We start from the raw sequence: 20,802 nt of genomic DNA, 5'->3' as shown, positions 1-20,802 counted from the left end.
TCTCGTGAGGTTAAAAACTGCTTTTTATTCTATTAATCAACTGCTCTATTTATACTTGTTGATTCGTGACTTATTATATAAAAATGTAAAAGAAATCTAATTTTAAGAGGATATTCAATGTGACTTCGCTGGTAAAGAAGTCCCCTTGAACCGGCGTTCGGTTGAACTGTCATTTTGTATTTTAGGCGACGACACAAGAGGTAGCAGGTGACCGGCAACCGCTTGTTAGAAAAGACTGGTCACGTGAAAACGTTTTTGGAAGAAAACGATGAAGAGAGAAGGTAATGCGGAGGGCTTAAGCGTCGAGAAAATGGCGATTATGTTCGTAAAAGAGCTCATTGTCACGATAGTAACTTGGCACAAAGGGTGAGGCGGTCTCCCGGCAGTGGCCTTGGGCGGCCCCCTATATTCCTCAGTTGAAGGTCAGACGCCGAATCAGAATACCCGCCACACGGCGAGAATCGAACCCGAGCCCGAACAACAACCTCAGAATATGGGGGTCGCCTAGACCACTAGACCAGAAGACCTTCCTCAAAATGTTGCGCCGCTGTAATCCTTATTATCAGTGACTGCCATCCTCTCTTCGCTGTACTCGGTAGATAATTATGCCGGACCTTCCGCTAGACGTGGAAGTCACATGGCTATAAAAGCCGGACTTCTTGTGGTTAATAAAAATCATCTTTTCTCTGGATTAACTTATTTTACGGACGGAGAGTCGGTACTAGAAGCACGGGGCTGACTACTACGACTGAAACCAAGGATACTTAACGCGAGGAACGACACTAACGCACTCTCTACATACCATATCCGTCTCAAAAATGTAATGAAAATGACATGATCATGACCATCACTTTTACGAACAAAATCGCCATTTCCTCGACCCCCAGCCTCACCACAGACTCCATTTGACTCCCATATCATACCCCTCCCTTCTCCTCATACTTCTATAGTACTAGTTATTTTTTAAAGCATCGAGGGGATGAAGAACCAGAGAAATAGACATCTCACAGCTTGAAAGAAAGTCGGTGTAACAGAGTGGCAGTGCGCACAGACCTTGTGTATCAAAGATGCGGGGTAAATTAGAGTTGTTTTTAAGCTAAGGAGCGTGTTTAGTAAGCTTTAAGGGCGTAAATTCGTTCAAAGCGAACCATTTATGTGCTCTTAGGCGTTTAAAGGTGAAGCAGTCGCGTGTATTCGCTCTAATGGTCATAGTTGTTGAGCATACAGACGGTACAACTTGGGCAAAGAAATCAGGGATAAAGGGGAAGCTTGAATGACAACTTGGTACTTTATTCAAGCCATAGGAAAAGGAAAGCGATTATATAGTTGTTAAACACCCTAGTACGTCTGAGTAGACATGGTTTTATTAAAGTACGGTACAAGACCTTTTGTGAGTTACTGATGTGCAAATGCAGATTGCCATTGACAGCTGAGACCGCGTCTTACTGGCGGGTGTTTATTTTAATGACCCATATGAAATGAATTGAGCTTCTGCCAAATGTTCCGTGATGAACTTGCTACTAGAGTATAACGATTTATGTTCGTTGTTTATTGATACTTATAGCTAGATCAAGAGAAGCAAGCTGAACAATATATACCTAGTAAAGCATTTCCATTTTAATTACCAGTATACATTTGCGTGTTTATTCTCCATGGCGTATGAATATTTTCTGTGTCGTGAATCCTTTCTGATCCAACCAGCACTCTAGCAAAAAATGTCTGTGCGCACTGCAGATTTATTATACTGACTTTCGTATACGCTTTAAAGTGTCTATATCTCTAACTCTCCAGTATTTTGCAATCTGGTCAAGAAAGTAGTTCTCTGGATGTCTGCATACGAGAGAGGGGTATCGAATGAGATTAGAAGAAAGCACATCGGTTAAATTGTAAAGGGCTCCTATCATTCATGACATCTAGCACCAAAATACTGCGACCGAACCGTAAACTTTCTTTTATAATGTACAATGACCTTATGACTACTGCAAAAATATATAATGGCGTGTATTGTATACTTCATAAATATGATAGTAAATGCTCCACAGAAATGGACGACGTGCATATAATCAGCCTATTCAGTGTCGTCGGGTAAAGTTGATCATCATTTTCTCGGTAGCAAAAGTAAGCGTCTGCGAACCAAATACAATGCCATCCTTATGAATGGAATCTTCAGGCAGACTGAGCTCGTATTTCCTTAAGATGGAACTTAAAGCCACGCGTTGTTCGGCCAAACTGAAGTTCATTCCTGATCCATAAAGGTCAGCCACACACATACAGGGGCATTTGACATTATGATTAGGTTACTCACCTATACACTGTCGTGCACCGCCACCAAATGGAAGATAAGCGTAGGTAGATGGCATCGACTCAAGCTCGCCTCCGTCGGCAAATCGCTCAGGATCGAACTTGGTTGGATTCTTCCAAAGGTTGGCATTATAGTGGAGTGAGAGTACGTCGATCATGATGCTAGTACCTTTGGGAATGAAAGCGCCAGCCAATTCTGTATCTACTGCTGATTGTCTTTCAACGAGACGTGATATGGGTGGTGCTAGGCGAATCGCCTGAAACATATAATTTTAGTAGGGGTATGGACATAAAGGGCTCTGAACCTTTTGACGCTACATACCTCTTTCATGACTTTCGAAAGGTAAGGGAATTGCTTAAGTTGCTCAAGAGTTGGCCAAACGTCCGATGGTTCATCGCCAAGAACATCCAAGACTTCTTGTAGAGCTTTTGATTGCACATCCTATTTACCAAGGTCAAAATGAAGCCTATAGTATACCAACCTATTTCATATCCAAGTTCTTACCGGATTTACAGCCAAGAAATACAACACAGCGTTCATGGCGTTAGACGTGGTGTCGTGACTAAAGTTCATGATACGATTAGAATGCATATCATTGTGAGAAGTTGAAGTCAGCCATACATCTTTGATCAAGAAGCACTTACCCTGCCAAGAAGAACAATACGAGCTCATTTCTGAGTTCTTCAGATGTGAGAGGATCTTTATCATCGTCTCCGTTTCCAGCTTCAAGCATTAGTGTCAATAAATCTTTTTCGTTGTCATCAACATTCGATCCACCCTTTGCTAGCTCCGATTTCTTGTGTTGAATAATCTCATTAAAAAGCCCATTCAGCTTGTCCAAGCTTTCATGCTTCTTTTGTCGCTCTGGGAATAATGGAAGGAGTGTAGTATCAAGAATGGGAAAGAAAAGATACTTGAAGTCACCAACATGATCAGCAACATCATTGTAGGTTTTCACCCATTCACCATCAGGTGTGTTAGTGGAATTGAACTCAAAGCCAAATCCAATGAGGCCAATAGCATCTAAGGTAAACCTTAAGCACAAGGTTAGATTATGGCCACATTCCATTATGAGGATGTTAAAAAGTATGCCTCACCTTTGCAGTAATTTCTGTATATCCACTGGTCCATCAGCTTTCTCGATCTGCTCAAACATTCTGCTAGTCAATACAGCAAATGTCTTTGCAGGCATGGAACGATGGAAAGCTGGGTTGGCAATCTACAGGAATAGATCGACTTATTGAGTTGAACCGCACGTATTTTCTCATCATGAAAGCACGTACGTACCTTTCTTCTCTTACGCCACTCATGAGCATTGGTAGACACCATGTTTTTCTCTCCGAGAAACTTTGTCAACAAATTCTTGTATTTCAGCTCGTCAAATATAGCCGTTTTTGGAAAGATATCTTCGTTGCCATGATGTCAGTAAGGAAGGTTGAATTAGATACATGAATCTACACACATACCTGTCTTGTACAAAATGGTTCGAACGGCCTCTGGGTTGGTCACTCTGACTGTCCATCCAAACTGGCCCCAAAAGGATATCACGCCGTTGGTCTCTTCCCAACGGGGTAGCACCAGCTTATTAGTCCGGTCAAGGTCGTTTTCCGATGCTATCAAGGATCTAAACATTGACAGCACTGAGATACTCTTTAAATGTCTAAGTTGTTTTGGTCGTTCAAAAAACCGATACACTGAGCTGACCACATATAACGCGATAGCAGCGCCTAGGTATTTAAACTTGGAACGCTTGATAGATGGAAGGAGCGCGTTCTTGAATGTGTTGACAGGGTCTGAGCCTAGTGAAAGTACCATAGATCTCAGGTGATCTACTTGATGTTGGGATATAAAAGACATCGATTAACCGAAAGAAGTAGCTATCTCGTTATTTAGGGTCGTTTGTTTGAAAGCATTTATAAAAAAAACAAAAACGGTATTGTTTAAGTTTGCTCCCTTAGAAATTCGTCCAATCAATGAACTTGAAGGGATGGCTTGCTTGGATAGCTTGAATTTTGGGTGGCGCAGTATGGAACAAAAATCGCTTGTTGTTGCAGGTCTGATCATAAAAACTTGTCATTGAATAACAGCGGACTTTCTAAGAGCAATGGTTCCGCAGCCTTGATTTGATGCAGGAACTGTGCACAGGTCCCAGAAGACATTGTTTGTATGAGCTCAGAGAGACTAGGTGCTGTGTAGGCGGTGTGGAACCTAAATGGACAATTGGCAGATTGTGCTGTTCAGTTCAGTTAAAGAAAGTAAAGAGGAAAAACTTGACTGTGAGAGTCATTGCCCAGTGCGCCAGACACCCTACTTCAAATTTGGGAATAATTTCGGTCAACGCAAGCCGTCGTAATCCACCGTCAAAGTTGTGTTGTTCAATAGATCGTCTTTTATAACAAACCATGAACTACTCTACCATTCCTTCAACTATATCTTCTCCTTCAACAAGTAAGTTATGCGATGAACTGGTTATTCGCTTGAACCATCCTCAATATGAGGAAACGCGTTGTTTTCAAGTTTTGCACCTATATAAAATCTAACTATTTGTCTTTTCCAGTCTTCTTTGCCTCCTTCATTTTGTCGCGCTTCACAGCATTATGAAATTGCTGATATTTGGTGCTACTAGCCCCACCGGCCTGGAAATCACTAGAAAGGCTCTATTAGAAGGCCACAAAGTAAATGTGATGGTAGGGTCGCCCGACAAATTACTTGACGATATCAAAGAAAAGGTCACTGTTTTCCATGGCGATTTGACTGATGAATCTACTATGCTATCCAGTATGGATGGTGTGAACGCAGTCATCTCTACATTAGAACCACATTTAGGGGAATATCCTGGTGGCTTGCCGATCACCCATAGATATCGCCTTATGATGAACTGCATGAAGCAAAAAGGAATCCACAGATTATTAGCCCTAACCACACCAAGTCTTGGACATGAAGAATTTGGTTGTTAAGGCTTCTGTTCTACTTTTGGCCCATATACCACCCGCCGCTACCAAATGACATATAACAGTATGGTCTCTAAGGGTAAATTGATACCTAAAAAAAAAAGAAAAACAGCATCAAGTGAACATTTTCGATCTTTACAAAAAAGCAGTTACTTTAAACCATATGTAAACAGCAGGGGTAGTGTGGTAATACTCGTATATTGTACAAGACATTGTTTATCAATATCTTAAAATGTTACGTGAACAAATTTTCAAAACCTATGGCTAGCCAAATAACCCTCATCTGACTCCGTGATTCTTGTTAACATAAGTGGTTTTATTTAATGCATTGAATATATGAATACTTAATACCGTTTTGTAAAGTTGATAGCCAGGTCCTTAGGCGCTAGAGTAAACAAATGGTTTCCGAACTGTAGACTGTCCTTGTGAATTGAACCTTCAGGAATGCTAAGCTCATACTTCTTCAGTATGGCAGATAGCGCAACACGTTGTTCAGCCAAACTAAAATTCATGCCTATGACCCAAATCATCATCAGTCAGACATTGCTTCACTTTCACATATACCGCTCTCTACGTACCGATACATTGTCGAACTCCTCCACCAAAAGGCATATATGACGAAAATGGCGATTGTTGATCGGCTTCACCTCCTTCCAAAAATCGATCAGGGTCAAAGACATTAGGATTTTTCCAGTATGCAGGGTTGTAGTGGTTGGCAATAATATCGACAACTATCAACGTTTCCTTGGGGATGAACAGGCCAGAAATTTCAGTATCCTGAGCCGCTCGTCGGTGAATGGTAGCGGATGCCGGTGGCGACATGCGAGCTGACTAAATTTTAACTGCCAGTCAGTTTCCTTCGTATATCAAACTTGGCATTGGAATGGTTGAACATTTACCTCTTTGATTACGCGGGTCAGATAATGCATATTCTTCAATTGCTCGTTGTTCGGTGATGCATCATGAGGTTCGTCACCTAACAGCTCCAAAGTCTCTTGTCTCGCCTTATCTTGAATAGCCTGCACTATCGATTAGCACTTCTGAATAGCGCTTCCTACCAATCATGGTATTTACTTACTGTGTTTGCAGCCAAGAAATAAAGTGTAGATGCCAGCGAATTAGCAGTAGTATCATGCCTGAGCTTAAAGTTAGCGTTACGTACTCATGTATGACCATGGTAACACATTAACACATACCCAGCAAAGAAAAATAAGACCAGCTCGCTGCGAAGCTCCTCATCGGTCAATGGTTCATAGTTATCGTTTTCTCCTCGTCCAGATTCGATCAACAAAGACAAAAGGTCCTTTTCTGAATCCTCAATTTCTCCATTCAACTTTTGAAGATTCTCTCTCTTGTTCCTGATCACCGTGTTAAAAAGGTTGTTAAGCACGGTCAGTTTCGCATGCTTTTCCATGCGACGAGGAAACAAGAACCGAAAGCGTGTATCCAAAATTGGGAAGAAGATGTAAGGAAACTGCAAGAGGTTGTCTGAAACCTCGTTATAAGTGTGTACCCAATCGCCATCGGGAGCTCTAGTAGCGTTGAACTCGAAGCCAAAGCCCACGCGTCCAATAACGTCCAAGGTAAACCTTGATGGAACAAAAAGTCAGCCAAACTGAAACATGTGTCCTCGCACTAGATCGTCCCTAACCTTTGTAGCAAGGGTTGAACATCAATAGGACCCTTCATGGTGTCGATCTGTTGGAGAAGAGTGCCGGTCAAATCAACAAATGCCTTCACAGGCATGGATCGATGGAATGCCGGATTGGCAATCTAAACTCCAATAAATGACTTTGTTATTCGCTGTGTCATTATTTCGGTAACTATAGTACGTACCAACCTTTCTACGTCTCTTCCAATCCTCTCCATTAGCAAGAGCTAGGTTGGTACTGCCCAAGAAGCGGATAGAAAGGGTTTGAGGATCTAACAAGCTCAAGCTCTCCGTCTTTTGAAAGATATCTACAAGTTACCGAGAATGTCAGCCGGATGATTCAAAAAACTTGAGAAAGCTTTAATAAAGTTACTGTACCTGGATTACGGAAAACCGTCCTCGCAGATTCTGGGCTGATGACTGCAACTTCCCATCCGAATTGAGCATATTTTGCAACCAAACCTTTCGTTTCAAGACACAAAGGTATAAAAAGTTGCTTGGCTCGGTCGACATTTGTTTCACCTTTGATAAAGGATCTTATGTTCTTTCTGGCAGGTACATGCGCTATGTGGGCGAGCTTTTTCGGATACGATAAGGACTTGTAAATGCTGGACGCTACGAGCAAAGCGACCGCTACAGCTACGTGACCGAGCTTCACATGTTTCTTCAGCTCAACAATAGAGAGATTTCCAGCGTACTTTTGATATTCGAGAAGTTGAGAAAGTGTGGACGAAGCAAAGGTCTCTGCTTTTGAAAGGACTGAATTCGAAGACATTTTTTACTGGCCGAGGTTAAGGCAAAATAATCGGCCACGCCTTTTATACTGTGTTGCAAATTTTGTGTACAGCCGTAAATGGAAATGCGCGGTAGTAGAGATCAAGTTGCCTGGCAAAGCTTACTGATCAGCTACTCTTACAAATCTCGCTTACTTTTTCATTTATTATCTTATACAATCCATTTTTTTACTTTGAATATGAAAGCCTTTCTATACTCGCTGTCCTGACCTCTCTGCCTCTGCAAGTTCTTGTTACATAGGAGTTTCAATCCAACCGATCGCTAAAGCGGTAAGGTGCAGTATGGTATGGTGCAACCCATGCCCTGGGATGGTTACTTTGCTGCAAGAAAATGCAAATTAACCTGCATTTGAGTTTTGATGGCAGTCGTTGTTGGACGAAAAGATCAGCATGCTATTATCATAATGTTTAAGCATTGTCAAATTACAAAAGTAGAATTGTTTGGATGAACAAGCCTTTCCCGCCTTAGGTTATTTACACATCGATCGTACAACGATCGATTTCACGTTACATTACATAATGACCTGCCATTAGTACCACGTATAGCTTACTGTTCAATTGATTTATTAACATAAGATGATATGCCTATAGTGCATGCGTCGCAGTAAGATGGAGGAGGAGATGCTTTCTGAGAAAAGACATGGAAGAAATGTATGTCGGATGTTCATGATCAAATAACTTGGTTTCGTCGGATAAATTTGAGTTCAAGATCTTTGGTTGGGACGATGAGCCCAGTACTTGGCCCAAATTGGAGGCTATGTTTGTGTATGGAGTTTTCTGGAAGACTGATGTCGTATTTTCTGAGCAAGCCAGAAAGCACCACTTTCTGCTCCGCGATGCTAAAGTTCATCGCTACAAACTCATAGTGGTCAGTGCTCATTGTTCGTGATATGATCCCACACACTATCGTCAACTTACCTATGCATTGTCGGCCACCACCACCAAATGGTAAGTATGCGTAGCTCGAGTCCATGGATTCCAGCTCACCGCCTTCGCTAAACCGGTCTGGATTGAAGACCTCTGGGTTTTTCCAAAGGTGATGATTGTGATGAATTGCATAAAAATCGACGGTGAGTAACGTATCCTTTGGAATCACCACGCCTTCTAGCTCTGTGTCATGCTGTGCGATGCGCTGGACCAGGTTGACTGGAGGTGAGGCAATGCGTAAAGTCTTGGGTAGAAGAGTTAGAAATGGGTCTTGATCACTAGTTAGCATAACGACAAACATACCTCTTTCATCACACGAGCAAGATAAGGAAATTGCCTTAATTGTTGAATGGTCGGGAACTTTTCTTCCTGTGCGTCTCCCAACACATCAAGCACCTCTTGTCGCGCCTTCTCTTGGATATCCTATTACAACATTCAGTTAGATGAAGTGAGTACCCGGAAACGTCGCTAGTGCAACCATTCACTCACTGGATTAACGGCCAGATAGTAAAGTGCGCAGGTCAGCGCATGAGATGTTGTATCATGTCTATACAAATAGTCAGATGTGGACGGTCATATCATATGCCTGACTATGTCCTTTCTCTTACCCAGCAAAAAAGAAGAGTACGAGCTCATCCCGAAGTTCTTGATTCGTCAAAGGTTCGCTATCATCGTCTTCTCCACGGCCAGCTTCCATCAACAATGTCAACAAGTCTTTCTCGTTATCGTCTACCGATTCCGAATTTACATTTTTTAGAGTTTCCCTTTTGTGCTCGATAATGCTTTCAAAAAACCCATCCAATTTCGTCAATTGTTCGTGTTTCTTGCGGCGATTTGGAAAAAACTGGATGAATTCCGTTTCCAATATCGGAAGGAAAATGAAAGGGAACGCCATAAAGCCATCTGCAACGTCATTGTAGGCTGTCACCCACTGACCATCCGGGCTGCTGATGGAGTTCAAGTCAAAGCCAAAGCCAGCAAGGCCGATGACATCAAGTGTAAATCTAGAGCAAGCTATTAGTAATGTGGGATGTTTCCATGTATCAAAGACTGGTAGTATGAGGAGGTACCTTTGCATCAAGGATGCTATCATAACAGGCGCGCCATTGGACTGATCCAGTTGCTCTGACGCCTGGCTTGTCAAACGTGCAAACATTTTTACAGGCAGAGCTCGTTTGAAAGCGGGGTTTGCGATCTATTGAACAATAGCTTTGTGAGATATATGCTCTTCTCGTTGTATGTTCAGATAACCGACTAACCTTTCTTCGTCGCATCCATTCATGACCATTGGCCAGAGTGAGATTGGTCTTACCGAAGTATCGACGGATAAGCGATCTACTATCAAAGTTATCAATCGTCACTTCCGACTTTGGGAAAATGTCTGAAGAATGAACGTTAGCATTTCGGTAAGAAAAAAAAAACCAGGTGAACCAGGTTTTGAAAAAAGGTACAAACCTGTTCTTTGCAACAATGTCTTGATAGCTTTAGGGTTCATGACTGTGACTTCCCATCCTAGCTGGGAAAACTTACAGACCATGCCATTTGTTTCGGTCATACGCGAAATAAGCAACCTCTTGGTTCTATCAAGTGTAGTTTCTCCACGCATCAAAGAAGACATCCATACAGGCGCTGGAACATGGGCAATGTGTCGCAAGCTTTTGGGCAAAGACAATACATTGTATATTTTGGCACCAATATAAAGAGCTATCGCTGTAGTAATGTATGTAGCCTTGGAGTGTTTTCCTAAATGATGGATGATATTGTCGAGGAAGCCATGGCGAGCTTGCAACAATTGAGATACCATAGAATCAATGCTAGCCATCTTTTTGAAGTGTTCAAGAGCAACTCTTTTCACTAGACCGAAAACAAAACTTCGACAATTATATGGGTAATTGGCAGGTGATACACTTCGTCGGTGATACAAAGCCGTACATGTTTTGTACGCCAGAGCATTCCTCCATCTCCGATAGGATGGGTGTGAGTTTGTAAGCGTGGACTGTACAACCTCTTCATCTGGGATTGCAGCTTTTTGGAATGTGGAGTTTCAACCTTACAGCATGAATCCAACGGTACAACCTTATAACCGACATGCAGAAAGAGCCACATAGACTATATAAGCCCAATCCTTTGGGACAAGCGAGGATCACACAACCCAATATTCTTTATCATCACAGTCCTCTTCGCTCTGAGATGTCCGACCTATCTGAGTTATTAAGTTTACCAACGCTTAGGGAAATTGAATACGCATGCTGAAAGGTAGTTCACTCGGCCGAAAGATATCATTTGGAGATCGTTTTTCTGTTTTTTGGCAACGTGAAATGAAATGAAATGAAAGCCTTCGTTGTTTGAAATCGCACAACGATCTTTTTTCGAAACGTCGGTGCTTTGTCCCCAGGTCGGTAGATCAGGAACCCTATTCAAGGCACCCGCACGTGATACGAGACGTTTTTTTGTGTGCGTGCCAAATTTTGGCACAGACCCAACCTTCTACCTTGGAACAATCGACAATGAGCGATAGAAAGAGAAAGCTCGAGGCACTTGCTGCTGGACGACGTGGCGGAAAGGAGGATGAAGAAAATCGCCCTACTTCTAAGAAGCAAGCAGTTGAGGATGCGTAAGTCACCTTGATTGGTTTTTGAGAGAATACACCATGTGTACGAGCATGCCCCAGGCATTTCGGTTGCCTAAACGCGTAAATCGACGGATCACTGGCGTTTTGTGGCCGGAATATATTCATTCGAAAGCAATACGGAACTTTACAATTAATTGATATCAAACACCAAATGAAACGTTCGAAACAGCCTCAGCAAACTTGACCAGTTACAACAGCCGTGGTAAATTCATCCATTACTGACACTAAGTTTGGTTGTAGAGCTGAAGAGCGCCGCCGACAGGAAAAGTATAAGACCGGGGATGGATTTGTCGTTGGCTCTGATGACGAAGAAGAAGGTGAGGTTTAGAGTGGTATGATAGCTTAATGAAGTCGAAAAACTAAACCTATTTTTTACACGCCGTAGAAGAAGAAGATGATGACGATGATGATGAAGACGTCGATGATGACGATGAAGACGACTTTAGCGATGATGACAGAAAAAAATCCAAGAAGTCGAAAAAACCTAGCAAGCCTGTCAAAGCTAGCAAGCCAAGCAAACCAAGCAAACCCGCCAGCAAGCCTAGTAAATCCAAGAGTAAAAAGCGTGGCAGTGATGAAGAATCAGGCGAAGAAGCATCTGATGTGTCGGGTACGTTTTTCAACTATGACTATGTCAAGTAAGCCTTTAAATATCTGACATTTTTTCATTTCGCAGATGATGAATTGGAGTTTTTGGATAAATCTGTTATCATCTCTACCGGTCGACGCACCCGTGGAAAGAAGATTGATTACACACAATTCGGAGCAGATGAGGATGAGGACGAGGAATAGGACATGGACCGTTCTGAATTGGTTCACCCACTACTTTTATCATTGTTTAAATAAATACGTGCTGCCCGCCTTATCAGCCATAGGTATGAGCAGCGCCATACTAGCTGAAGGGCTTATTTGTGTCCATCGTAAACACTAATGGAACACATCTTTAAATGTTTTTGTCTTTTTAAACAATTTTTACTGATTTGATCTTCTTCACAGAAGAACGATTATTTTGTAATCAATTTGACCTTGAGCTGCATACTAACAGGTAGAGCTACGTCCGTAACAGTAATTTCATCACCGTCTTCGACTAGGTCTCCCATTTTGAGGACAAGATTAGGTCGACTGGCCTTTTCTAGAGGTGGTGGAGCTTGCATATACAAGGCCTTTGTCGCCGTACGAAGACTTGGCTTCTTCAGTTGGCTTAGTAAAAAAAAAAGGCGTAAGCAAACAGGATGAACGAAGCGTCCTAGGTTTGAAAAATGCTATGTAGGCTTACGTGTCGGGCTTTTCCTTCAAAACATCCAAAAAGTCTTCCAGTATCATGTCTGGGTTAATCTCGATCTTGATGGCTACCGTTCCGCAAACAGGGCATTCAGGTTTCTTTTGATGTTCAAAGGTATATGTGTAGACTCCGTCATTGCCTGTGTACATCATGTAGTTGTTCAAAAAGGGAGCAACTGATGTTGCAATTTTGAAAGCCTCGTTACAACAAGCAGCTAAGAAGTGTTGAAATTAGAAATTTGCCACAGGCCATTACTTTCTTCGAAAAATGACCCATATACGTACCGGCGATAATGGCGTTCGTCGATGCAATTGCGGGTATGATATTCTTAACTACACCCTGGGTCAGGAAGTAAGATACTCCATCGATATTGAACTTCTTTGCTCGCGTCAACGCAGTTTCATAAAGCCATGAAATATGTTCCGGGTTATCCGTGTCATACTTTTGATCTGCAGCCATAATTGTTAGGTACACAATCATGGTGCAGATTGCTCGACAAATTACTGACCTGGGAACACACGAGGCCATTCCAGTACTGAAGCCCATTCTATACAATGCTCAGGTAATCGAGGTGTGTTTGCGATGGTACAAATGGGAAAGCTGTTGGGCTTGTTAAACATATCAAGGGAGCATTCGTAACATGACGTGATGGTAGGTAATATGACTCTAGCTTGGCCCTTGAATCCTATGTTATTCTGTCAATATAACTTTATGTTGTGCTTAGGTAAGCCGACCATGCTCACACTTCGTCCTTACCTTCCGTTCCACCATCCACCATTGGAATTAAACTTTCAGGAGATTCATCGTCCACAAGGCTGACCAACATAGCATTGATCCACCGCCGAGCTTCGATAGAATCAAGACCACAGATGACAATTTGAAATTGAGAGTAATAATCTTCATCCTTGTCCTGGATCCTTCCCATATACCTACGAAAAGTACGTTGGAAGAGATTCCACTAGTAAATTTCATATCGCATCTTGCAACTTACGGTATAATTTTGACTCCTGGCATACGATTCATCACAAATTCAGCTGCCACTAATGCTTTCGATTTTCCAACGTCGGCGGACCTATATGGCCGTTGATGAATTTCAATCCATTAAGACACCGTCAGATGAATGAGTTGAACTTACCGAAACAAGAACTGGCGATTAAGGTTGCTGACATCAATAGTATCCATATCAATTACGTGAATGTCGTTAAAACCGGTGAGAGCGAGGTTCTTCAAAATCTCACAACCTAGTCCACCGGCGCCAATAACTAGAATTTTGCACGATTCCAATGCCGTAGTTATCTGTTTAACGCAAGTCTGTCAGCGAACCTTTTGGTACAAACAGTATGTCTCCACCACGAGAATTCACCTCAGTAGAGTTTAGAGGAACAATGTGCCCATTTACTTCTGGTTCTTCAACTTGACTGCTATCAGTCATGACGCTATCTTCATTTACAGGTGTAACTGTCTCTACCGGTTGGGGCGAGTTGCTGTCTAAGCTATGGGCATTCTCTATGAACAACAGGTCAGTTTAATGTAACCTCCGATCTGTTATTGTCATTCCAATAAGTGACGAATGGGTACCTTCGTGAGTGTCAAGCATATTTTCTCTTCGCTGTCGCTTGGCCTCGGGGACTGTCATGAGTTCCTTCGTAAATCGTCACTATGAGGGGACATTATGGTTAGTCATGGTTCGTTATTTAAAAGAATGTCAGACTGCTTCAGAATGCATACGCAGTTATAGTGTCTACAGGCTAAACTGAGATGTGTGTCTATGGCTGTGAGGACGGTAAGATACAACTGGAGACCGTTTAAGCTGCGCTGGTATTCAAGAAACTGGTGTGTGTTTCTCAGCAGGAGAGCAAAGTCACACTTGGAACGCATCACAGAAAAAAATGCCACTACCACATTGCAATTTTAAATATCCATTCAGTGTAGTATTTATTTCTCTGGTGCTGGTGAAATGGGGTTTTCATCTTCAGTTCTACTAGATACAAGGTCCAAGTTGTCATCGTATCCATCTTTAATAATAGCAATATGGTTTTTTGGGATCAGCAAGCACGATATCTATAGCCATATTGGACAGTTCAACACTTACATGTTTTCAAATCCTTCCACGTCTCCTCAGGATCGTTTTGTGTTTGCAAGTGATACATTTGCATGAACCCATTAGTAGTAAGATTACCCTCTTCTGTTACTTCAAAAAAAGTTTCGATTTCCTAAAGTGTTTGTTTAGCCATTTTGTGATTTAGAAACTTATAGAGACAAGAGGCATCAAAATCAGACAGTGGCGTGAGCATCTTTACCTCCAATGTATCTTTGTCAAACTGTCAAGAATTGTTATAATGTTAAAAAAAATCGTAAGCTAGCTTATGGCGTGTGTACTATAGTCCCGAGTTCAATCACTTACAGGCTTGCCGTTGGTTTGAGTAGCAAACTCGTTGATTTCATCTCTAGTCCATGAGCCTTTGTTGCTCTGATTACATTCGATTGATCATCCTATATTAGTTTCACATTCCCTTTGGACATCAAATGTTCCTCTATGAAAAAGCTCACCTTGTCGAAGCGTTTGAAAATCTCTTCTAGTACCTGTCATACCAAATCTTGTAATTAGTATTCTCCTTCCAACAATGGTCGTTAGGATCACAGACCTGCCAGTCGCATAGGCATGTCCAATGACTGGAGGCAGATTCTTATGTGCACTCACCTGCTCAAATCTGGGAGCGAAGTTATCTTCGTCATCCAGTAATTGCACAGGATCCTTTGCCATTGGAGGCTTCACAGTTCGAACACGACGTTGCAAATTGTTGCAGACGGAAATTTAAAATAAAAAAAGTGTGAAGAGCGGAAACCTGACATTTGCTCCCCTCATTCTGTGTCTTTCTTCAAAAATCAATGGATATCATATTTAAATGGGACATATACTACATTCATTTGCCAAATTAGATTGTTGGCTAAACCTAGACACTATATGTTTACAACTTTCCAGCTTTTTTGAGCGCATCTAGAAGTGCTAAGCTTGAAAGAAGCTTGGCATCTGGTGATTCCTTCCATGCATCTTCCAGTTTAACCAGCTTGAGCGTGATGGACTCTCCATGATCTCTTAATCCTGTCAATTTTCCTTCCAATTCATCAATTTGCTTGGAAGGCAGTGACTTGACGCACAGGAACAGGCGCAGAAATTCGTCTGTGCGAAGCAAGATGTAGTTCAGTTAGTGATAAGAACGGCATATTTGCATAGAAAGGCAGAATTTCATACCACATCCACCTGCAGAAGGATATACGCCTCGCCAGGCATTACCGTATGCCAATTCTGTCATATCGGTCAACTCTCGCTCTTCAATGATTAAGCCTATAATACATCCGTCAGTACAATAAAATGTATGAGCATCATTCACAGTTCAAAACTGACCTGTTTCTTCCTCAATCTCCTTGGCGGCAGTACCAGAAAAGCTACCGGATCCATCGAGCATGCCGGCTGGAAGCTCAGGCATCTTGATGCAAGGGACTGGCACGCGTGGTTGAAGTGTGAAAATAACACGATCACCTTTTTCAGGATTGTCTGAGGATCTCAAAATAATCAACACCGATACAGCTCCTCCTCTCTGATATTTGGCTGTTAGTCAATATGTTGAATGCAGCGGAGAAGCTCAACGAATCGCACGTACCATGAACACAATACCGGGCACTTTCTTTCCGGTTTCCGTGAGCTCAGCGTCAGCCTTGAATTTGACAAATCCTATTTTGTCATTGCCGAAGATATCGACACTTTGGATCTGAATTGAGTTCAAAGTAATGTCTTTGGATTGACTCAGCTCCTTGTCAAATGAGGCGCACCAGTCTTTGAAAGGTTGGAATTCAAAAACCGGTTTGATGTCAATGTCAGCAGTAGCAGCTTTGACGGGAACGTTTTTGCCAGCAACAGAGATATTATATTCCATGGTTGTGAATGTTCGAAAGAGTAATCGGTGTGGAACACGACTTGCATAAGAACGTAAAAACATGACTTCTTTCGTTTTTCGTAATAATGACAGCCTATTCTCGTTTTTGGGCAAATCATTCTTTTTTTTTAGCTGCAAAGCGAACTTTACACCTTTCACTAGCGGCGAAAAAGGTAACCGTTGTTAGCTAATGAATTATGTCATATTTTCGCACGCGACTGACAGCCAGCTCTCCATGCAAACTACAGTCTTTCTCAAAATAATTGGCGCAGATCCTCTGATTTGTATACGCAAACTATAATTATATTTCGCCTAGTAGCCTTAAACGCGAATTCAGGTTTTCATAGAAAATTGAATATACGGACTATAAGCCCTTGCATAGTGAGCATATGACATGGAAAACAGTAATATCACATTTATTGAAGGCGAAAACATGATCTTGTGTGAAGCTGATAACTCTACCCCTACAGGGTCCTACATGCAAAATGAGGAGACTATGATGGAAAAACCAAGTCAACCGATGGATATCGAGGAGAAAGGTGGAAACAAGGATACCATTCTGGTACCGTTGCGAGCCCTGATGGATGTTGATATGGTGGGACTGGACGCCTCGCTATCCACAGGAACGGCTTCACCATAGTAATCGCCGAAAGCTAAGCTACAAAACAGAAGTTGTCAAATACATGATGTCTTTGGTATGAATGATAGAATGTGGTGTCATTCACGCTGCATCATTGAATTCCATCTTGTCCTCATATCTTTCTCTATTGCAAATTATAGAATCCAATTAAAAGTAATTAGATATAGAAGCAGACATAAGATTTAATTGATCGGTATTGATTGGTACTGATAAATATTGGCATACTTTTTGATCGTAAGGCAAGAGACTCAAGAAAATCTCTTCTCATGATATCTCGAGCACATTTGAAGAGGCAACTAGATAGCTTAACCGTCCATCGCGCTATTATTTGAAGCCATTAAGTCATACGTTAAGACGAATCCAATACACGAAAGTGTATGTAAGCAGTTTCTTTCGAACCCCTTTTTTTTTCTCGAAATCCTCAAAATCGAAAAGGGGGTTTGGCGGGCGTTTATTTTCAATCACTCGCTATTTATATTCAATCACTGGGCATCACTCTCAGCATTCACCTAAAAGTCTTTACAAAATGCCACGACAACAAACCATTAAAACAGGATTGATAGCAATACTACGTCCAGAATTTCAACACCTTGTGCCTGTTATTAGGGAAATAGCCGTTGCTGCATCCTTCGTACGGCGGCAGGCCAGTTTGCTGATAAACGTACATTTAAACAAAGAAAACACTGCTCTACCTACGGATACCGAAAAGCTACAGTCCTATTTCACGTTTGCTCAAGCGTTGTTCATGGATAACTTCCGTCCCACGGCGCTGACACCAGACAAAGAGGCTTTACAACAAACGTATAACGATGTTTTCAATAGCTACTTTTCTGGTATAAACGGCATTTCCAAACCTTCAGTCCTGTCCGCACAAATACGGGCATATAATGCTAGAATGATGATTGCCAACCTTAAGGCTCATCTCTTTACGCACTTTTTTAAGTTTCAATTTCATACCTTGAAAAGTGAATCGACCCATATATCCCAGAAGAGGAAGCCGAAGGCTCTGATAGGAAGAAAATCGTCAACAAAATGGCCATGTACATCTCACGTCAAATAAATGAGCTCGTATTTGTCGAGAACAGAGACAATGTCGACCCATCATCAGCAAGTAGTAGCACGGATAATTCACACCCGGAAGAACCATTTGAAAACACTGCGGCCTTTCAGGATGAAGAAATTGATAATGACTCGGATTCTGATGATTCCGATGATGAATCTGTTGAAATCCGTACATCAAGAGGTGAACGATTAGTGAATATCTACATTCCTGATGACGATTTGCAAGATCTTATAATGGCACATCGCCGAGCTATGGGCATTCTTCTTCAAGAAAACCGTGAAGCTGATCACAGGTATCGAAGGCTGACAAGGACACTGTTGAAAGAGCGAAAACTACTGTCTTTGATATTGTCATACTACAAGTTCTTGCGCATTATCCGCTCAAACTGTGACGCTCGTAGGTTCCAGCTCTTTCCGGAATACACAATGACAACAAAATATTTTCGTTTGGATGAGAGGATTCTTGGTGAGCTGAAAAGGTATACAATAGTGGCTGAAAGCAAATGGCCCGTAGGACGTCAACGCCAACCACGTCACACTGTAGAGGAAAGTGCAGAAACCTCATCATCAACGTCGATATGGCATCAAATCTTTGATCTGGATCGACTTAGTAAGAAGTAAGTCATGATCACAGCCGTAAGATCACAGCCGTAAAGCACTAATAACATGGCTTTAAAAAAAACTCAGAGCGGCGACTCACCATATAGGTATAAACACAGATGGTTTTGGCTGTAGTGTTTCGTTCAAACCTCAGCCAAATGAATCAGCAAGCCGAAATCTACCTAGCAGATCAACAGAGGTTTGTTTTATGGAGAAAATTAAACATTATAGCTGTTGTTGATGTACTCACTGACATCAATACATATACCAACAACAGGAACTTATAGACCTGAGCAGCTACAGTAAAGGAATGTTTAAGCTTCTGAAATTGGACCCTCAGTCCGTACAAGCTGAGCTCCAAAGTGCTGATCTCATCGGGGTTGATCCTGGCCTGAAGTCCTTGATTACTGCTGTCAGATCCGAGAATCTATACGATAAAATGCAGATAACCAAAGGTATGTCAGCATGCATACTTTGATATGATTGAAAATTATTAATTTAAATGACAACATAACTCTATTTAATTAGGATACTGGGTTAACGCACGCCTATCACAAGCATTTTCCAAAAAAGAATCTCGTCTGCAGCAAAGGCTTGTGAAAGAGGCAACTGACCAGCTATCATTGTTGAGAAGAGATAGCTACGATCAATGGGCTGCCTATTTGGCTGTCTGTTACAGACACTTCAACATCTTGCATGCATGGTCAAAGCTGGGGTTTTACCGAAGATGGAGAAGGACGAGAGAAATTGCAACAGAGAGAGCCTACGCCACAATGAAGAATACTCTGCTCTGCAATTCATCGGTGTTGCCACCGCAGAAACCAATTGCTGCTGCTGGTCCTCCGTCCGACCGCATACCACTGCTACATCTATCGAATTCAAAAATTGTAGCATGGGGTACTGGATGCTTTGGCAACAGGAAGGGGTCGCCACCACTGCCCGTCAAGGGTTTGGCTAAATACGTAGCACGATTTGCCAAAGTAATCAAAGTTGACGAATTCCGGACGAGTATCACCTGCTTATGTGATGCTAGGACTGTCGACTACAAAACTCGTGTCTCAGTATGTGACCACCTCGCAAAATCAAAGTACGATGATCGAGTGCCCGGCAAGCGGTGGAAGAAGAGGAGGAAGTGGTGTTGTGAGAGAAACGATGACGGCAACATATCATTCCTCCACCCATTTAATGAATGCCAAGATCGTGTCATAAAGAACGATTGCGCTGTAATTCGACACAGAAGTTGCACAACTTGCCGGGCCAATTACAACGCTGGTACATTGACTAATCCTCGGCTACCATGGACCTACACTTTGGATGCTGTAGCCACTCGTCGTCATGATCACCAGGCCGTTTGGCACAAAGATGTCCTTGCCGCCATGAATATGAGGAGGATCGTGAAGTCGTATGCTCTCACCGGTGAAAAACCTACCTGGAATAAGAGGTAGTATCATGAGAAGGGTGCTATGAAAGCCCCACGCGCTTAAAGCGATACTTGAAAGAGGTGAGTTTGTGTCTTTTTTCACAAGAAGCAAACAATGTAAAAAGTATCTAACGCAATATCCAACGCAAAATGATCATTCTATCTAACGCAAATTATCATTCCATCTTCCGTAAATTTGTGATCAATAAACAGTACACTTGCTTCTGAGACCCAGATGGATGGCTTATAAGCTGCGCATGAATCCCAAAAAAATTGATCTGCAAATATAACGTTTGAGAGCTCGAGTAATTGAGTCATCCCCTCTGTGGCTTCCACAGTCATCTTCAGAAAAACTTTTTAACTTAGGCAAGTCACTGACACATTAGCATAGATTACATATTCTCTGATCGCAATGGTTGTGTAGAAGCCTGCGTACCAGCATCATGAGCGTCTTGTCGCTAGCTACCATGTTCTCACACCTTTTAATATAATACAACATATTTACCACGCAGTAGTGATTATTCCTCGATCAATTGGTACTACACAAGCAATTCTCTGTCACAGAAGGGGGTAGCATAAGATGTTGAAGTGGAAGGGCTGATCCTT

At 42.1% G+C, this 20,802-nt stretch overlaps 8 protein-coding genes across 8 annotated transcripts; 2 read left to right on the top strand and 6 right to left on the bottom strand.

The window, feature by feature from the left end:
• Nucleotides 1-1,827: 1,827 nt before the first annotated feature.
• On the bottom strand, nt 1,828-4,286 carry K450DRAFT_240950 (uncharacterized protein). Its single transcript, XM_051589012.1, has 8 exons — nt 3,769-4,286; nt 3,590-3,708; nt 3,400-3,521; nt 2,947-3,336; nt 2,807-2,864; nt 2,624-2,743; nt 2,306-2,558; nt 1,828-2,242 (listed from the first exon to the last, which is right to left on the bottom strand). The coding sequence occupies exons 1-8, from the start codon at nt 4,157-4,159 to the stop codon at nt 2,073-2,075; spliced, it is 1,623 nt and encodes a 540-aa protein (XP_051444674.1). The 5' UTR covers nt 4,160-4,286; the 3' UTR covers nt 1,828-2,072.
• A 685-nt stretch (nt 4,287-4,971) lies between these two features.
• On the top strand, nt 4,972-5,299 carry K450DRAFT_240948 (uncharacterized protein). The gene has a single exon (XM_051589011.1). The coding sequence runs from the start codon at nt 4,987-4,989 to the stop codon at nt 5,257-5,259; it is 273 nt and encodes a 90-aa protein (XP_051444673.1). The 5' UTR covers nt 4,972-4,986; the 3' UTR covers nt 5,260-5,299.
• Nucleotides 5,300-5,563: 264 nt separating this feature from the next.
• Nucleotides 5,564-7,860, bottom strand: K450DRAFT_240945 (uncharacterized protein). Its single transcript, XM_051589010.1, has 8 exons — nt 7,283-7,860; nt 7,094-7,212; nt 6,905-7,026; nt 6,450-6,842; nt 6,332-6,389; nt 6,153-6,272; nt 5,832-6,084; nt 5,564-5,767 (listed from the first exon to the last, which is right to left on the bottom strand). Exons 1-8 carry the CDS (start codon nt 7,677-7,679, stop codon nt 5,598-5,600), a joined length of 1,632 nt encoding a protein of 543 aa, XP_051444672.1. The 5' UTR covers nt 7,680-7,860; the 3' UTR covers nt 5,564-5,597.
• Nucleotides 7,861-8,084: 224 nt separating this feature from the next.
• Nucleotides 8,085-10,675, bottom strand: K450DRAFT_240943 (uncharacterized protein). The gene is made up of 8 exons (XM_051589009.1): nt 10,081-10,675; nt 9,885-10,006; nt 9,696-9,820; nt 9,234-9,629; nt 9,115-9,172; nt 8,929-9,048; nt 8,617-8,869; nt 8,085-8,550 (listed from the first exon to the last, which is right to left on the bottom strand). Exons 1-8 carry the CDS (start codon nt 10,445-10,447, stop codon nt 8,369-8,371), a joined length of 1,623 nt encoding a protein of 540 aa, XP_051444671.1. The 5' UTR covers nt 10,448-10,675; the 3' UTR covers nt 8,085-8,368.
• A 457-nt stretch (nt 10,676-11,132) lies between these two features.
• Nucleotides 11,133-12,049, top strand: K450DRAFT_199235 (uncharacterized protein; the record flags this gene model as incomplete). The annotated part of the gene is made up of 4 exons (XM_051584594.1): nt 11,133-11,239; nt 11,498-11,574; nt 11,643-11,867; nt 11,934-12,049. The coding sequence occupies 4 exons, from the start codon at nt 11,133-11,135 to the stop codon at nt 12,047-12,049; spliced, it is 525 nt and encodes a 174-aa protein (XP_051444670.1).
• Nucleotides 12,050-12,088: 39 nt separating this feature from the next.
• On the bottom strand, nt 12,089-14,350 carry K450DRAFT_240931 (uncharacterized protein). The gene is made up of 10 exons (XM_051589008.1): nt 14,268-14,350; nt 14,118-14,196; nt 13,903-14,045; nt 13,675-13,835; nt 13,531-13,611; nt 13,296-13,468; nt 13,048-13,224; nt 12,824-12,988; nt 12,534-12,753; nt 12,089-12,457 (listed from the first exon to the last, which is right to left on the bottom strand). Exons 2-10 carry the CDS (start codon nt 14,173-14,175, stop codon nt 12,262-12,264), a joined length of 1,374 nt encoding a protein of 457 aa, XP_051444669.1. The 5' UTR covers nt 14,176-14,196; nt 14,268-14,350; the 3' UTR covers nt 12,089-12,261.
• A 92-nt stretch (nt 14,351-14,442) lies between these two features.
• Nucleotides 14,443-15,405, bottom strand: K450DRAFT_240923 (uncharacterized protein). Its single transcript, XM_051589007.1, has 6 exons — nt 15,241-15,405; nt 15,090-15,122; nt 14,944-15,009; nt 14,840-14,860; nt 14,632-14,752; nt 14,443-14,554 (listed from the first exon to the last, which is right to left on the bottom strand). The coding sequence occupies exons 1-6, from the start codon at nt 15,301-15,303 to the stop codon at nt 14,475-14,477; spliced, it is 384 nt and encodes a 127-aa protein (XP_051444668.1). The 5' UTR covers nt 15,304-15,405; the 3' UTR covers nt 14,443-14,474.
• On the bottom strand, nt 15,406-16,640 carry K450DRAFT_240916 (uncharacterized protein). The gene is made up of 4 exons (XM_051589006.1): nt 16,202-16,640; nt 15,946-16,138; nt 15,793-15,885; nt 15,406-15,720 (listed from the first exon to the last, which is right to left on the bottom strand). The coding sequence occupies exons 1-4, from the start codon at nt 16,535-16,537 to the stop codon at nt 15,509-15,511; spliced, it is 834 nt and encodes a 277-aa protein (XP_051444667.1). The 5' UTR covers nt 16,538-16,640; the 3' UTR covers nt 15,406-15,508.
• Nucleotides 16,641-20,802: the final 4,162 nt, after the last annotated feature.

The sequence above is a fragment of the Umbelopsis ramanniana genome (genome assembly GCF_025399195.1).
Source record: "Umbelopsis ramanniana AG unplaced genomic scaffold K450scaffold_27, whole genome shotgun sequence".
NCBI classification, from domain to species: domain Eukaryota; kingdom Fungi; phylum Mucoromycota; class Umbelopsidomycetes; order Umbelopsidales; family Umbelopsidaceae; genus Umbelopsis; species Umbelopsis ramanniana.
Note: the sequence above shows the minus strand (reverse complement) of the source record. Positions and strands in the feature narration are given on the sequence as shown.

What these genes read in the sequence shown, in the direction of transcription:
- K450DRAFT_240916 (XM_051589006.1), bottom strand. Translation starts at nt 16,537, where the DNA reads ATGTTTTTACGTTCTTATGCAAGTCGTGTTCCACACCGATTACTCTTT. An exon ending in TGCCCGGTATTGTGTTCATG is followed by an intron (nt 16,139 to 16,201) that starts GTACGTGCGATT and finishes GCCAAATATCAG; the next exon opens with AGAGGAGGAGCTGTATCGGT. An exon ending in TCCTTCTGCAGGTGGATGTG is followed by an intron (nt 15,721 to 15,792) that starts GTATGAAATTCT and finishes TGCTTCGCACAG; the next exon opens with ACGAATTTCTGCGCCTGTTC.
- K450DRAFT_240948 (XM_051589011.1), top strand. Translation starts at nt 4,987, where the DNA reads ATGGTAGGGTCGCCCGACAAATTACTTGACGATATCAAAGAAAAGGTC.
- K450DRAFT_240950 (XM_051589012.1), bottom strand. Translation starts at nt 4,159, where the DNA reads ATGTCTTTTATATCCCAACATCAAGTAGATCACCTGAGATCTATGGTA. An exon ending in GTATTGTTCTTCTTGGCAGG is followed by an intron (nt 2,865 to 2,946) that starts GTAAGTGCTTCT and finishes CATGAACTTTAG; the next exon opens with TCACGACACCACGTCTAACG. An exon ending in TTTCGAAAGTCATGAAAGAG is followed by an intron (nt 2,559 to 2,623) that starts GTATGTAGCGTC and finishes TATATGTTTCAG; the next exon opens with GCGATTCGCCTAGCACCACC.
- K450DRAFT_240943 (XM_051589009.1), bottom strand. Translation starts at nt 10,447, where the DNA reads ATGGCTAGCATTGATTCTATGGTATCTCAATTGTTGCAAGCTCGCCAT. An exon ending in GACATTGTTGCAAAGAACAG is followed by an intron (nt 10,007 to 10,080) that starts GTTTGTACCTTT and finishes TTCATTCTTCAG; the next exon opens with ACATTTTCCCAAAGTCGGAA. An exon ending in ACTATCTGGCCGTTAATCCA is followed by an intron (nt 9,049 to 9,114) that starts GTGAGTGAATGG and finishes ATGTTGTAATAG; the next exon opens with GATATCCAAGAGAAGGCGCG.
- K450DRAFT_240931 (XM_051589008.1), bottom strand. Translation starts at nt 14,175, where the DNA reads ATGACAGTCCCCGAGGCCAAGCGACAGCGAAGAGAAAATATGCTTGAC. An exon ending in TATGCTTGACACTCACGAAG is followed by an intron (nt 14,046 to 14,117) that starts GTACCCATTCGT and finishes TGTTGTTCATAG; the next exon opens with AGAATGCCCATAGCTTAGAC. An exon ending in GGTGGATGGTGGAACGGAAG is followed by an intron (nt 13,225 to 13,295) that starts GTAAGGACGAAG and finishes AGAATAACATAG; the next exon opens with GATTCAAGGGCCAAGCTAGA.
- K450DRAFT_240923 (XM_051589007.1), bottom strand. Translation starts at nt 15,303, where the DNA reads ATGGCAAAGGATCCTGTGCAATTACTGGATGACGAAGATAACTTCGCT. An exon ending in CTCAAACCAACGGCAAGCCT is followed by an intron (nt 14,861 to 14,943) that starts GTAAGTGATTGA and finishes AATTCTTGACAG; the next exon opens with TTTGACAAAGATACATTGGA. An exon ending in GTGGAAGGATTTGAAAACAT is followed by an intron (nt 14,555 to 14,631) that starts GTAAGTGTTGAA and finishes CTATTATTAAAG; the next exon opens with ATGGATACGATGACAACTTG.
- K450DRAFT_240945 (XM_051589010.1), bottom strand. Translation starts at nt 7,679, where the DNA reads ATGTCTTCGAATTCAGTCCTTTCAAAAGCAGAGACCTTTGCTTCGTCC. An exon ending in GTCTTATTTTTCTTTGCTGG is followed by an intron (nt 6,390 to 6,449) that starts GTATGTGTTAAT and finishes CTTTAAGCTCAG; the next exon opens with GCATGATACTACTGCTAATT. An exon ending in AGGAGTTCGACAATGTATCG is followed by an intron (nt 5,768 to 5,831) that starts GTACGTAGAGAG and finishes TTTGGGTCATAG; the next exon opens with GCATGAATTTTAGTTTGGCT.